The 16,176-nt window shown below is 31.6% G+C and overlaps 1 protein-coding gene across 1 annotated transcript; it reads left to right on the top strand.

Annotated features, from left to right (window-relative positions):
- The first annotated feature begins 147 nt into the window (after positions 1-147).
- Positions 148-10,844, top strand: LOC127727681 (uncharacterized). Its single transcript, XM_052234796.1, has 4 exons — positions 148-178; positions 6,079-6,120; positions 8,214-8,528; positions 9,702-10,844. The coding sequence occupies exons 1-4, from the start codon at positions 148-150 to the stop codon at positions 10,016-10,018; spliced, it is 705 nt and encodes a 234-aa protein (XP_052090756.1). The 3' UTR covers positions 10,019-10,844.
- Positions 10,845-16,176: the final 5,332 nt, after the last annotated feature.

Consider the following 16,176-nt stretch of genomic DNA (forward strand, 5'->3'; position numbering starts at 1 on the left):
AATGCAACCATAAACATTGTGTGTGTTTTCGCTTTGACAAAATAATCTAATGTCGCCTGGAAAACAATACAAATGCGCATGCTTTCTGTGTGTCAGGTTCATTTTTTGTTTTTACAATAGCACATATCAGAGTAAATTCTACAAATTATGCAGAAGGATTTACTTTGCAATACCTCAAGTTAATATACGAAGGTGTTCTTGTAAAAATGCAACTGTTTTAGCTCATTTAACTGGTATGATCACATATTCAAACTGTTTATTTAATTGTTTGCAGTTCTTGGTCCCTGATCACTATTGGTATTTATATTTTTTTTCTTTATGAAGTCACCTGACATTTTTGTAGAAATAGTAAAAGGGTAGCTTGACATTTTGAGTCGTTTTGCATCTGTCATATCTTTTCTAATACAGTTCTCAGGATAAAATTCAAATAGCTAAAGTTTTACCTTTGTGTTTTGTTGTGTGCTATGATGGCCATGTTTGTTGGTTGGCGGCGATAACAATCATTTACTTTATGGTAGAGACTCTAAGGATTATTCTGTCATCTTTGGTTAAATGGGCCTAGTAATTTCAAAGGAAAATACTTTCGAAAAACTGTACGACGAAAACGGACGCCATTTAGTGTGATGGCCAAACTTCGTATTGTAAACTAACAATTGAGAGAATTCAGGGTTTCAAAACAAAAAAATCTTTAAAAGACACTTTTATTTAAAAAAAAAAAAAAACACTTTGTGCTACTTGGTGTTTTTCATTCATATCTTAATCAAATCATATTTATTTGTTATAGTAGTTTTACTTGATAAAGAACTATTTAATATCACATCTTACATTCACTACATTTTTGGCTGAAAATATCAGTATCAGAGAATAAAAAGATAATGGATCAGGCAAAGTTGACCTGATATAGTTTCAGGGCCTGATCTCCCAAAATTTGTGCATTTTTAGATTTTAACTTTGGATCGAGATCATACCTGATATAGGTTTTTAGTAGAAACACGTGTGTTGTTTTAACGAAGTTTGATTTTTTTTTAAATCGTCTCCTTTCCGAGCCGTGTAGGCTACGACGAGGCCTTTGATGCGGTTATAAATCTATAATTTTCTGTTAGATCTACAGTCTAAATATAAATAAGAAGATGTGGTATGAGTGCCAATGAGACAACTCTCATTTATTTCTTATCATCATTCGAATTGAACTGTCGTAACTACAGTAGTGGAAATACATGAGCGAGTCATTACCCATATTTGTTTATTTTCATTTAATTTAAATATAATGTAAACAATTAAACGCCAAACAGTGTTCAGGGAACACAAACATCTGACAACATATTAAAATGTTAACCGTTCCTCAGACCGTTGACCATGATTGAACGATAGAAATAACCTTTGCGTTTGAATCTGTATGATGGAATTTTTCATGGAATAAAAACCGACAATACTTTAAAATACAAAGTCTTTATTGAAATAAAACATATTCTCAACAATAGAATATTTTGATAGATGAACTATATTTTAACCAGGAGTCCTTACAGAAGTTAATTCCCAAAAACAACAAACGAAAATCGTATCGCCGGTATGCCAAAGAAATTGTTTTTCAATAATTTTATATCACCGGTGATTGTTAAACTCTACTTATTTCAAAATTTTTAATTTTAATTCATTCTTTATTTCAGTCATATTTCACGACCAACCTGATGAAAACATTACATTTGGGGAAATCATTGCCATCGACTGTGCCGTAGAGTCACATCCACCGATAACTAATTTAACAGAAATAACTTGGTCATTAAATGGAAGCTGTGTTAATATTTATAACATAACAAAATATCACCGACCAACACCTACTAACCTGATTATCAATAATGCCACGTTTAGTGACCAAGGGAAGTACACATGCGCAGTTGAGAACGATAAGGTTAACGGAACCAGTGGTGGATTTTGGCTGAATGTAATTGGAGGTAAGCAAAATTTAAAACTTAATAGTATGCTCGAAATATTTCACCAAGAGAAAATAATATGTATCCGCACTTTTCCCCCTAAAATGTCGCTATATCAAATTTAGACATAGCTGATTTCTTAACTCTAGGGTCACTTGCAAAGAGTTTTACAGACGTATAGAATAGATTGTGGATTTTATTTTATCTCACAGCTTACAAATTATCTTGATAGTCATTGGTTGCTGATAACTGTTCTTCTAATATCAAGATGTGAAGCGGTGCCCTCAAAGAGGGGACCAACAATTTAACAGTTATACTTTCCGATTAATAAAAGAACAATTTTTTTAAAGCAAGTTGATTATGAGAATTTAAATATGAACATCTACGGTTAAATCAGAATAAATTCAGAATAAACTAGTTAATTTACATTTATGTCCATAATGTAAACATCGCTAATTGATACCGTAACCATAACATATGATTTATTGGTTGATTTTTTTGTCGTACAAATTGGAAAGAGCCTAAACTTGGTAAAATTCATATCATTCTCAAGCTTAGTCATCAAATGGAACCTGTAATTTATTTACACTTTTTGCGTATTGGACAAAATTTAAATCATGAAAAAATTGACACTCCTATAAAATATAAAAAAGAAATCAGTCATATTTTATTTCAAGACAATTTTGATAAATCTTCTCATTATCCGCGACAAGTTTCTTAATAGCTAAAGGTTAATTTAGTGTCGATAATTGATGGTTAATAAAAACGATTTTTAAGTTGTTTATCTTAAATCTTCTCTCTGATTTCCTACATTAAGTGCCAAAACACTTTGCAAAAGAAGACAGATCAGTTTATTTTTATACGACCGCAAAAAAAATTTTGTGGTCGTATATTGGTATGACGTTGGCGTCGTCGTCGTCGTCGTCGTCGTCGTCGTCGTCCGAAGACACATTGGTTTTCGCACTCTAACTTTAGTTTAAGTGAATGGATCTTTTTGAAATTTGACCATAAGATTAAATACCACAAAAGGAAGGTTGGGATTGATTTTGGGGGTTATGGTACCAACAGTTAAGGAATTAGGGGCCAAAAAGGGGCCAAAAATAAGCATTTTCTAGTTTCCAGACAATAACTGTGGAACGGTGTATGGATCTCTCTGAAATTATACTACAAGTTTCCATACCACAAAGGGATGGTTAGGATTTGCTTTGGGGGGTTATGGCTCAAACCGTTTAGGAATTAGGGGCAAAAAAGGGGGAAAAACAAGGTTGTCCTGGTTAATGGACAAATACTTTAGTACAAAACATAATTTAAAGCAGTGTAAGGGAGATAAATCAAATACATCATTGAAATTATCTCCCTTACACTGCTTTTAAATTATGTATAAAGTAATGGTTAATGAACAATAAAGATAATTTAAAACAGTGTAAGGGAGGTAATCCAAATACAACGTTATGGTTACTTCCCTTACACTGCTTTTAAATTATGTTTAAAGAAATGCATATTTATAAAGGAAGACCAGTAAAAATATCTGCAAATGTTGCATCTTTTTTTTTTACAAAAAAATCCATATGAAAGATTTGACACTATATTTTTAATTCTATTATAAAATAGATTAAGTTAGCACTATGGTAAATTTAAATGGGTAATTATGGTTGCCAACTCCATTGGAAATTTGAATTGAGATTATGACCATATCTTGAGGGAAAGAATTTTTTGGGGGAAAAAAGGGGGGGGGGATAAAAAGAAATTGTGGGGGGTCAATTTTTTCTCATTTCAGATTTCAGAAATTAAAAAGAATTATTCTTCAAATATTATTTTTTTTTCAAATTTCAAATATTGAAAAATTTCAAGAAGTAATCTTTAATTGCACAGTATGGCGCATTAGATTTGTAAAATCTTTGATCACATTTATTTATTTGTTATGCCGAATCTAACAGTGTATTTAGATTTTTAATTTTGGGTCCAGTTTTCAAATTGGTCTACATTAAGGTCCAAAGGGTCCAAAATTAAACTTTGTTTGATTTTAGCAAAAATTGAATATATGAGGTTCTTTGATATGCTGAATCTAAACATGTATTTAGATTTTTGATTTTTGGCCCAGATTTCAAGTTGGTCCAAATTGGGGTCCAAAATTAAACTTTGTTTGATTTCAACAAAAATTGAATAAATGGGGTTCTTTGATATGCTGAATCTAACCATGTATTTAGATTTTTTATTTGTTGACCCCGTTATCAAATTGGTTCATATTGAGGTCAAAAGGGTCCAAAATTAAACTTTGTTTGATTTCATCAAAAATTGAATTATTGGGGTTCTTTGATATGCCAAATCTAACCGTGTATTTAGATTTTTAATTTTGGGTCCGGTTTTTTAAATTGGTCTTCATTGAGGTCCAAAGGGTCCAAAATTAAACTTAGTTTGATTTTAACAAAAATTGAATTCTTGGGGTTCTTTGATATGCTGAATCTAAACATGTGTTTAGATTTTTGATTATGGGCCTAGTTTTCAAGTTGGTCCAAATTGTGGTCCAAAAATAAAATTGTTTGATTTCAACAAAAATTGAATATATGGGGTTCTTTGATATGCTGAATCTAACCATGAATTTAGATTTTTTATTTGTGGGCCCCGCTATCAAATTGGTTCATATTGAGGTCAAAAGGGTCCAAAATTAAACTTTGTTTGATTTCATCAAAAATGGAATTATTGGGGTTCTTTGATATTCCAAATTTAACTGTGTATTTAGATTTTTAATTTTAAGTCCTGTTTTTAAATTGGTCTACATTAAGGTCCAAAGGGTCCAAAATTAAACTTAGTTTGATTTTAGCAAAAATTGAATTCTTGGGGTTCTTTGATATGCTGAATCTAAACATGTGTTTAAATTTTTGATTATGGGCCCAGTTTTCAAGTTTGTCCAAGTTGGTGTCCAAAATTAAACTTTGTTTGATTTTAACAAAAATTGAATATATGGGGTTCTTTGATATGCTGAATCTAACCATGTATTTTGATTTTGGACATTGGACCATAATAGGTAAATTAAAAAAAATTCAAGTTCTTAGACCACATTCTTTCTGTGTCAGAAACCTATGCTGTGTCAAATATTTAATAACAATCCAAATTCAGAGCTGTATCAAACTTGAATGTTGTGTCCATACTTGCCCCAACTGTTCAGGGTTCGACCTCTGCGGTCGTATCAAGCTGCGCCCCAGCGAAGCATTTTATTTGTATTGTATTGTGCCGGCAAATCAATAATGCAACTGATACTTTATATATTGATGGAGATCGTGCAATACCGAATTAACAGACTTGCTACTTATTTGTTCCATTCGAAAAATAGAGGGAAAATCGTGCATATATATCAGATCGTAATCAAATTAAAGCAAACACGTGCTTGATTGATGGATTGATCAATTGATATGCATTGATGCCGGACGTCAAGCCCCAAAACACATGCCTATATTGAAGACAATAACAAGCGACTGTCATATAAACAAATATGTTAAGTTGTGCTAGACAAACAAGTAGAGTTGAACATTTTACGTTGTATAGAATAAGAAGGCAGCCCAAAGTAAGACACATTTATCTAGAATCCATGCAAACCAGCTTTAGCTCTTACTCATGAATGTTGCTTGATTTACAAATATAAATTTGTGTAATTTTTTTTACCATTCAGAGATCAATCCTACAACCTCACACATTCGAGGCAATCTCGTTTTGGAGATACGATCGAGCCCATATGACAATAATTTTTTCATGTTTTTACTGTTTTAACAAAACAAAATTCAAAGCGTGATAAATATTATGACGCCCTTGAGATGAAGAAAAATATAGTGAAAATTAGAAAATTTTGTAAATTGGTGCGTCTAAAGCGTCTAAAGCGCTTTTCTAGATTTACCATCACAAGGAACGCTCAAAACCACAAAATTTGAAAGCCAATGATGTATTAATGATGTATAAATGCTTGAATACTCGAAGAGCTATTTGACAAAAAAGGACCAAGTGTGTGTGTGTGTGTGTGTGTGTGTGTGCTTCGTGACATTAATCTTTGGTTGAACAGGCTTACGTGATTTTCAAATTTGTTCATTTGTTAAGGACAGTGTGAAAATAGCTGATTCTTTGTGCTTTGTTTTGGTGATGTGCATAAGTGTAAGAGACACAATACAAAGTTTGTCAAATCCGAATTTGCAAAAGGATAGTTTTTTGCGACTGTAAAATAGGTTTAACTCTATCGCCTTTTTTGCTAATACCAAGTCGGGATATCTAAACCATAAGCTTTTCATAGTTGTTTGTCTTTGTTTGTACATCTTTTTTTTCGGATCGGGTGTTGGTGGTTGATGTGGTCTGTTGTACTTTTTGGCAATTCTTGTTACATCTTTTTGTGTATTGAAAACGGGTCATTTTAAAAATATGATATATCATAAAGAGTTATGAATCCAAAATTTTGAACAACCTAATTTTTTGTCTTTTCCTTTGACTAAATCAAGCTATCAACGTTTATAAAAAAAAATTTGCATCTACTAAACGTCAGATGATGGTTTTGTTTTCAAATTAGAAATATAAAAAAAAACATGTTTGAGGCGAAATGTAAAGTTGATGTTTAAAATATGCCATACAGCTATAATTAACATTGATATCCGTAAAAACAACTTCAAATTTTGGTGCTTTATCATATTTGATTGTGGAAAGATGTAAGTCGTTTCAGAAATAGTAAATAAATGCGCAATCAAAAACATAGATTGCCGAAAGAAGGATAATACCATTATCAAAGAGTAATTTAAGACAACAGTGCAAAACACATGATCCAGAAAAAAATTGAATAAAAAGAACCCAACAAAAAAGAGTGAATGTTGTGCTCCATAAGCGTCAGGTATTCCCGCTATTGACCAATGACAACCGTTGTATTATTACTGAATGGAAAGAAAATGTCTGTTAAATAGGGAACAGATTCGAAATAACAACATTAACGGTACCAATTTTACTGCACCAGATGCGTATTTCAACAATACATGTCTCTTCAGAGATGCACGTGGCCAAAATATTTAAAATTCCAATAGTTAACATAAACTTTGAAGAGCTAACCGAAAAGGACTAAAAGTATAGTCGGAAAAACTCGAGAGGAAAAAATTCTGATTTATATAATAATGTATTTTGGTCTAATTAACAATTTCAATTTCAGGTCTTAGCTACATTTAACCATTAGGTTGATTGTAAAATACTTTGAAGGGGATTTCTTTTATGAAAACAAAATATTGCACTTCTGACCGAACGTATATAAGGAAATCAAAAGAAGCACAAACCTTCAGTTGTGTATGCAAGTCAAAAAACTTGTATCGTGATGTCAAATAAAATTTTAATTACCGCATTATGCTTCTACGAAAATATCAAAATTCACATGTAAAAGGTACATTTTAATTTTTACCTTGTTTTGTTTTTTTTTAGTACACAATTTTGTTATGAAAACCGATTAATCAGGGAACATGGAAAATTTAGTAATCTTTCATTCCTTCATTTGACTAAGCTAAGAATATGTGTTCAACCTCAGGCAACGGCAAGGAAATTGTTAAAGGAATTTTGTACAACATACATATTAGGATAATTTCAATTCACTATTGGTACAAAATGATTAAATATTGATTCAAATAATTCTTCATTGTAATTCTGATCGTTTTTCACGATATCTGTGGTAATTTTTGGCCGAACGTTGATCGATGTTAAACTCGTCAATGAACATCCTGGACAAGGGGTTAGTGTTCATTGAGATCTACTAAAGTTACTGATATAAATGTTGTCAACATTTTTCTCTTTATATCAAGCAACTGAAAGTGAAAAGCAAATGAAATGCCAGAATTCACATTCAATTCAATGACATCTGATAATGCTAGGATAAATATTTATTGGATTAGGGGAGGGTTGGGTGCCCGCTAACATTATGTATATGCCTGTCCCAAGTCAGGAGCCTGTAATTCAGTGGTTGTCGTTTGTTTCTGTGTATCATATTTGTTTTTCGTTCATTATTTTGTACATAAATTAGGCCGTTAGTTTTCTCGTTTGAATTGTTTTACATTTGTCATTTCGGGGCCTTTTATAGCTGACTATGCGGTATAGGTTTTGCTCATTGTTGAAGGCCGTACGGTGACTTATAGTTGTTAATTTCTGTGTCATTTGGTTTCTTGTGGAGAGTTGTCTCATTGGCAATTATACAACATCTTCTTATTTTTATATTGACCTATATAGAAGAAATAATAATAAATATTCCGCTTGACAAATAACAGTTTAAATTATTTTCAGACTTCCCTAATGTCAACAGTAACATAATTTACAACACAGTTCAATACTCAGCGTTTTTAAGCGTAAACGAATCATCCACACTTATACTAACTTGTAGTTATGAATCCTTCCCGCCTGCAACAGGTATACAATGGAAAAAACAAAAAGACGATATTAACCAGCCGTTGTCAGACAGAGCCACTGGTGGCAATTTGTATGACCCAAACATCACTTTCACATCGGTACAAAAATCTGACGAAGGAAATTATACGTGCTTTGTCACAAATGCTGTAGGTACACGTCCTGGAAACTCAGTATTTATACAAGTCAATGAATGTAAGTATATTTGTCTTCATTGAACATGCGCTATTATTATACCTTACATATATTTCAAACAATTCTATTGGGTAAAACGTTATCACGTGACATGGAATAATTCAAAAAATTTTCATTCAATTGCAAGGAAGAACGAATAACCCTAAAAATTTACACCAGCGTTGAATAATCCTATTATTCACCGGCGAATAACCTTTTTAGTTTGTTGATTTGTACTCATGAAAATGACGTCACAGACGTAAATAAACAAAATGGCAACGTTCAAGTTACAGGAAGCCCATTGATCGAGAGAAGAGGAAATAAGGATTTTGACGTGCATCTTGTGCCGATGATATCTCTAATAACGGTCCTTTTCAGGGCCATCAATATTTTACAAAAAGAATCTACCTTAAATTTGTTGTACATACGAGAATTCTAAGACACAAGTTACATGTATTTTTGAACGTCAACTTGTGTTTGTTACTGACTCAAGTAGGGGTAAGTGCTTTTACAATGATTCAAAATGCCCTTCCACTGTTAGTTCGGTATAATAAAACAATTGTGGCCCTTTAGAAGCGATGAATATCCAAAATTGTCAACCCTTAAAAGTTATTTCACTTCGGGCTGCGCCCTCAGTGAAATAACCTTCTCGTGTTGACAATTTTGGATATTCACCTTTTCAACGGGCCATAATTGTATATTATACGTTACGTCTTCTTAATGTTATTACACGTAATATTTGAAGAAAATAAGATAGTGAAGTGTTCTTCATAACTGGAACACATGCAGAGAAAGATATATGTTCTCAGAATACCATTGATAAAGATTCAAAGAAAACTGATTTCATATGTGTCTTAAAACATATTACGACAGAAATCGCTTTTTGGTTGTGTAATTGTATATCTTTGAAATCTGATATTACCGTGTGTAGTTATTGACATCCACCATAGGACATAAAGTGTTAAGAACAGTTAAATATTTCGGATGTTCCACAGACAAACCGGATTATAGTTCGTAGCTAACACCCTATCCAAGTAATTTTATAATAACAACGTACCCACAAAAAGTAGGAATCAAAATACCAGAATTTTCTAGAGTATTTAGAATGTATAGTGCATTATGTTACACCTTTTGTAACAACATTATTTATACTTTAAAACCTCGTATTGTACATGTTTTATTTCTATTTTTCAGCTATGTGTCCATGTCTCTGTTCATTCAAGGAAAAGTTAGAGTTTTGGAAGAATAAAAATTTCACTAAGGAAGAAATGTTAGAATATATGGAACCTTTCTTGAAACAAGCCCTTGAGGCAATGAAGCTTGAACAGAAAACATTGTCCAAAAACATCCGCAAGCGTACAAGTGCGAGGGATGGCAGGAAATCTTCCCAACAGATTGGAATTGTGGGTATAGTTTTCATTGTTGCTACGTTCGGAGGGATAATTGTTTTCGATATCATTGCCATCAAAAGATATGTGCAAAATATCAGAGGAGCGTTTAATAGAGTTTAGATAATTCAATCTTCAATTTCCGCAATATTGGCTTAAATTTTCTAAGTAGAAATGTTTGGTATACACACCTCTTTAGGTTTGAGGGTACATACAGGAAACGGAAATAGTATAAACTAACAATCAATTACTGAACATTAAAAATATTTTTTTTTAATTTTTTTTTAAGAATTATTTTTTGGAACTCAGTAATTAACTCTGGAGGCAGATGTGATATATTATTATATTTGCATTAACAAATTAAATTGTTATTTAGATTTTGACAAAAGCTTGTGATATAAAATACTGTTTCTCCTTACTGAAATATTGTTGCAGGTTTTTGGCAACTATAGCAATATTTTCATGATGATAAATTTTAATTATCATTTAAACGTTTCATTTATCATAATTTGCCTGAGGTAGGCATAAAAATGGATTTTAAAATGACATGAAATTCATCTTCTACAAGAGATTGTGTTTTGGAGATGTCCTCTCATGAACTTCTTTTCGTTCATACCTTTTTAAATTTGCTTACTACTAGTTCAATACATTTATCTCAAAATCACAGTATCGCTCATAGTTATATATTTTTAACATCCCCATAACTCTAAAGCTTTAATTCTTTATTCTGGTATTACAATCTCGTAAAGATCAGATTCTAAAAACATTTCCCCTGTCTTTCCATTACTAAATACCTTGCTGAATGTAATAAAACATTTGTCTTAAATTGTTAAACGCAAGGTGGATTCCAGCCCATATCACCAGCAATGTTATCATTTGGCTTATAGTTACCACTCCCATGAAAAATCTAATGGCCCCCGTATTGGCTGCATTTTCATAAAAGACCCTGCGACTCTTTTCACAAAAAATCTTACGCTTAAAATTGATCGTAAGTTATACTGAAATGTGTATGACTTGCGAGTATTTTTACTCTTAAGATTTTTTGTGAAAAGAGTCGCTGGTTCCCAAGATACATGCGACCAATTTGATAACTGATAAAGCCATAGTATCGTATAGTTGTGAATAAATATTGAGCTGGAAACCTCCATGATTGTTGCTTTTCACAATCATCAATCCTCATAGTTCCATACCTCTATTAAGCCATTTACAAAACAATTCAGAATCCCTCAATATATTGATAATTATTTACATATTATTTAACACTACAATCAATAGAAAAATTAAAACTAATTTTTAAAAAAGTGCATAATTTTGGACTCTTAATGTTAACTGTAAGCGCATTTTTAGAAAACCACTAACATTGTCTTACAAAGCACATCTAAAATTTCCTTTAATATTCGTCATTTTCAGCCATAAAATGATATTATTTGCATATTACAATATTGCAAGTTTTCGTTCATCTGTATGCTAATATCAATATTCAGTGCATGTATATTATCATCTCAATTGTTAAATAATGTATATTGAACATAAAAGATGATAATGCAAAACCTTGTTTAAACACTAGTTTATATTAAACCATTCAATCATATTTCCATTTATACATGCACTGCATTACGTATTTGAGAATAGAGCTTTGTAAGAACATAAACTTTGAGCTAACACCTAACTTTTCCAGTTTCTTAAACACTCATACTCTATTGATTAAATCATATGCCTTCATATAATATTTAATTGCTACATAGGAAGGCAATGCACACTTTTCCTAATTTCATTAATTTTAATGTGTGGATGTCAGGGTGCTTATATGATCAATGTTACTTTTGCCTTTCATAAACCATCCTGCCCATCGTCAATTATCTTATTTTTATCAAACTATTGTCTAAGCTATCATTGAAAATGTTACAATGTATATTTTTGCAAATGGATCTAGAGTTATACCCCTGTAAGACGAAGGATCTCTAGGATCTTACTTCGAACATCTGGGTATTGGGATTATAGTTCTCTTATTCCACATATCTGGTACTTAACCAGACTTGAAGCATATGTTGAAATATTTATGTAAATAGAAATTGCAGAAACAATTTGATTTTCAGTGTTGTATGTTTTGTTGTACATGTACGCGCCAATGTTGTCCCGTTCTTACATTGTAAATTGTTGACTTTCAGTTTCGAATTTTCCTTTCAATGAAGTTGCCTGGGTACTCTTTCAGCCTTAGTCTTTAAACAGATTTTATCCCGCCTTCTCAAAGGATCAGTCTATACTGTTGCCGTCAAATTGAATCCGGCATTTGTCTGTCGCTCATAACACTTTAAAGTGGATAGTGAATTAGAGACCCGTCACAAAAAGATGTTATTTCGTGCAGTTTCAGATCGCATGATAAATATTTCCCTTGAAACTTTTCATAAAATCCACAATTTTCCTCCAGTTTTAGGTGGGATTCGTGTTACTCAGTCTAGTTTTCTGTGCAGTGTGGTTTTTTTTTAATTGTTTGTCGTTTTTTTCCATTTTTTTTACCATGGTTTTGTAAGTTTCTGTGGACTTATGAGTTTTAAATGTTCTTGGTATCTTCGGCCTCTCTTTTATCTGCATAAAATTTGGCGGGAAAGATTAATTGAATAACACAACATTCATTTCTTCATTTTTGTCTAAATTGATGAAAAAAATCTGACCAAGAAAATTTTACTCCTGCCTTGTAATTTCTTGTACATTTTCGTCTTGTCTGAAAATCTTTACAATGTTTTGAAGTTGGTCCACAGAAAACAGAGGCCATAGACTTTTAAATCATATAAACGATACAAGCATTTTGTTTCTATTTTTAGCAAGCTATTTATTCTAATTTGTAATTATGATGTATGTTGTGATTTTTGCATGTTTTATTGCATATTTGTGATCGTTCAAATATGAAGTTGTGTAAAATAATTACGATTCATTGTTTAATATTTGTAGATGTTTGCATATGTAAATATTGAGAGAAATGTCCATAGATTTACATTTGCCCCCTTAACCTATTATCTTAATTTCTGACAATTTACTGTCTTTGTTTTTGGTATTTTATCACGGCTTCCTGTAGAAAGGATAAAAGATTCAGGACACAGTTCGATATGGCATCCCCACAAAATAGACCGTAAGGTGTCATTGTACTTATTTTGTTGGGTGGGGTGTCATATCAAACTCTATCCAATCGTTTTATAAATTATTTGTTTTGATGGCTTAACCTTAAAAACCTGTTAATTTTTGGTGAAATATGATATCACTTAATTCTAAGATCTTCTAAGTAAATTAAAATAGACTGGTTGAATACGTCATTTAATATGTCTCCTAACGACCCAATGAACAGAAAATATGATAAGAGTTTCTACGATTAGGACGAGTACACAGAAAACCTAATGACATACGTTCAATGTAAAGAATAATGCATTAAAATACCAAAAAACAACCACAAAGGTCTTTTTTATTTTTATTTGTAAAAACAGACTTGCCATTTATTGTAAATAAGAAGAATAAATCTGCAGGAGGCATATTATTATAGACAAAACTTGTTCTTGCTCTTTTGGCATAATTAAATCTATGTGTGACATTCATGATGGTATGACATGAAAGGTGTTTTTTACTTTTTTGTACATATATATATAGTTTATATTTGCTTCAAATTTACGTATTTGGTGTAAAATGCATAAAAATTATTATTATATTCTATTATTGTCACCATATGTTGATTATCCAGCAGTGGGGTTAAAAGGAAAGAAAAGAAAAGAAGCATTCTAAAGTCGCAGACAGTTGAAAATGATTTCAAACTAGATGGCACTTCAGAAAACACATTGTTTTCAAATTCGTTTTTGGTAATTTTCACACTTTTCGACAGCTTTGCAGTTATGAACACGAGAACGAAGTTTTCAAGATATATGAGTTATGTAAAATTTTAAGATCAGTGATAGTATAAGCATGGACACAGTTTTATTTACTTTATTTAAAAGAGAAAACACACAAGCGACATACTACTCGACATTATACGTAGGAAGAGAATTAGGATATTACGTATACACAAGGGAATGGGAGTTGTCTCTCTTTAAACAGAATACAAAAAATTGTGAGTCGGACTTCTAAAGTTTACTTTAAAACGTATATACATCACGTACGTCAGATGACAAGAATGTTCTGATAAGTATTATCATAACAAATAGAAGTAAGTGCATGATATTTAAAGCTTAAAATTCTCAGTAATTGCAGAAAAGAATACCCACAATATGACTTTTAGTTTTTATTTTTTAGCCTCGACAAGTTTGTTTTAGAGTATGAGTAAAAAGGGGGTTTGGGGTATACGTAAATGAGACGTGAACAACCGAACGGGGAAAATTTCCGAATGACATCGAAAGGTCAAGACGCTTTATATCAAGGATTAAATATATTATGTCAGCATCTCTATACATATGTTTGCACATTTATTATATCAAATCTTGTATTAAACTATCAAGCTGTTATTACAAAATTATTGCAAGACGCTGATGAAAACTGTTAAATATTTGAATTGTTATCGTTATTGAAATGCTAACACTACAACTCGTCTTACCCTATTAATTTACAGTATATGAACTTTTTGAAGCTAACAATGGATTAAAATTATATTTGAAGGTGATTATATCTATGAAGTACGAAAGACTGGTACGGATATTCTATTTTTATAATTTCGAATTTTCATTTTGACGTTTTTACTTCCAATTTGACATTTCTAAGTTTCAAAATAAAATAAGGAGAAGTCTGATGATTGCCAATGAAAAAACTATCCACCAGATACCAATTAGGTAGATGTTAGCAACTATGGGTCGCCGTAAGGCCTTCAACAATGACTAAAACCCATACCGCATAGCAAGCTAAAAAATGCCCCGACAAAATAAAATGGAAAACAATTCAAATGAGAAAACCAACGACCTGGTTTATGTACAAAACAACAAACAAAAAACAAATATAATATATAGTAACAAACGGCAACCCCTGAATTACAGGCTCCTGACTTGGGTCCGGCACATATATAAAATGGCGGGGTTAAACGGGTTTGCGGGCGCCCAACCCTCCCCTTCCCTGGGACAGTGGTGTAACATAAGAACAAACTATAAAATCAGTTATCAAGGGCTTGACTCATCAGATCAAAACAAAGCAAAGAAAACAACTAACAAAAACACTATTGAAATGGCTGATGTTAATTTATCCCCTATAAATTGTGATAGCATTAGAAATTTTACTGCTTGTTCACATTCATTTGAGCTAAAAGGGAAGATGTTCCAGATCGAAAGGAATACGTCTTTGCTTATATTTTTTTGTTTAATTATATTAATCTTGCACACATTCAAAGAATTGATTTTTGTTAACAATATTCTAAAACAAATATACCGAGGTTATATGTATTTATGGTTGTTAATAATGGGTTTTTTTTATAATATCTAGATGTGATACTTTTTTTATTTATTCATGAATCATTTTTCATTTAAGTAAGCTACAAATATGTTTTAAGAAAAGATATAAGAATATGCTGTTGTTACTTATTGTCATGTAGGTAATAAAAATAATTATACTCCATAGCATCGCAGAAGTACATTTTCGTCACAGATTGGATTAATTATATCTCTCAGATGCATGACACACTTACTGTTTTGTTTATATGTTAAATTCGTCGTGTACAAGTTATGATTTTGTACTGGCTATGGCTCTAGTCATACAAATTGATGTTTCACAATTTTTATTATTTAACCCTGGTCTCCTATTTTTGTAATGGAATGTTTAAGAGGGTATCTAGTTTGCGTCATGTGCATGTTACTTAAACCGTTTTGTTACCATTTCATTAAAACTCTTCATAGTGAATATACAGATTGAGGGTGAGCGTATCTTATTCTGCAAAGATAGGAATTAAGTTTTTATCTAGGTTTCAAATGAGTATAATTTTGTCATTAAAAAAAAATCAATGCAATACAATAGACATCACATTTTCTGTATCAAATATAACACCATCAATTTTCCTTGAACATTATTAAACTTTGCTCTAAGGGACAAATTGGATTTTTTTAATTGCCAAGATTATTTCATTCGTGTATACATGGCTAGATAGTTTCTTTCATATTTTTTAATTTTTTTATTGTAATACTGTTTTTTACTATAACAACGGTAAGTTATGCATAGATCTTAAAAACAAATGTCTTTGAACGTAGGTCGAGTTCACCCGAATCGACGGGCGCGACTTTTTAACGTTTTTACTGTTTGTTTTTTTTTGGGGGGGGGGAGGCAAAAAA

Source organism: Mytilus californianus, unplaced genomic scaffold, assembly GCF_021869535.1.
Source record: "Mytilus californianus isolate M0D057914Y unplaced genomic scaffold, xbMytCali1.0.p SCAF_2, whole genome shotgun sequence".
Lineage (NCBI taxonomy): Eukaryota > Metazoa > Mollusca > Bivalvia > Mytilida > Mytilidae > Mytilus > Mytilus californianus.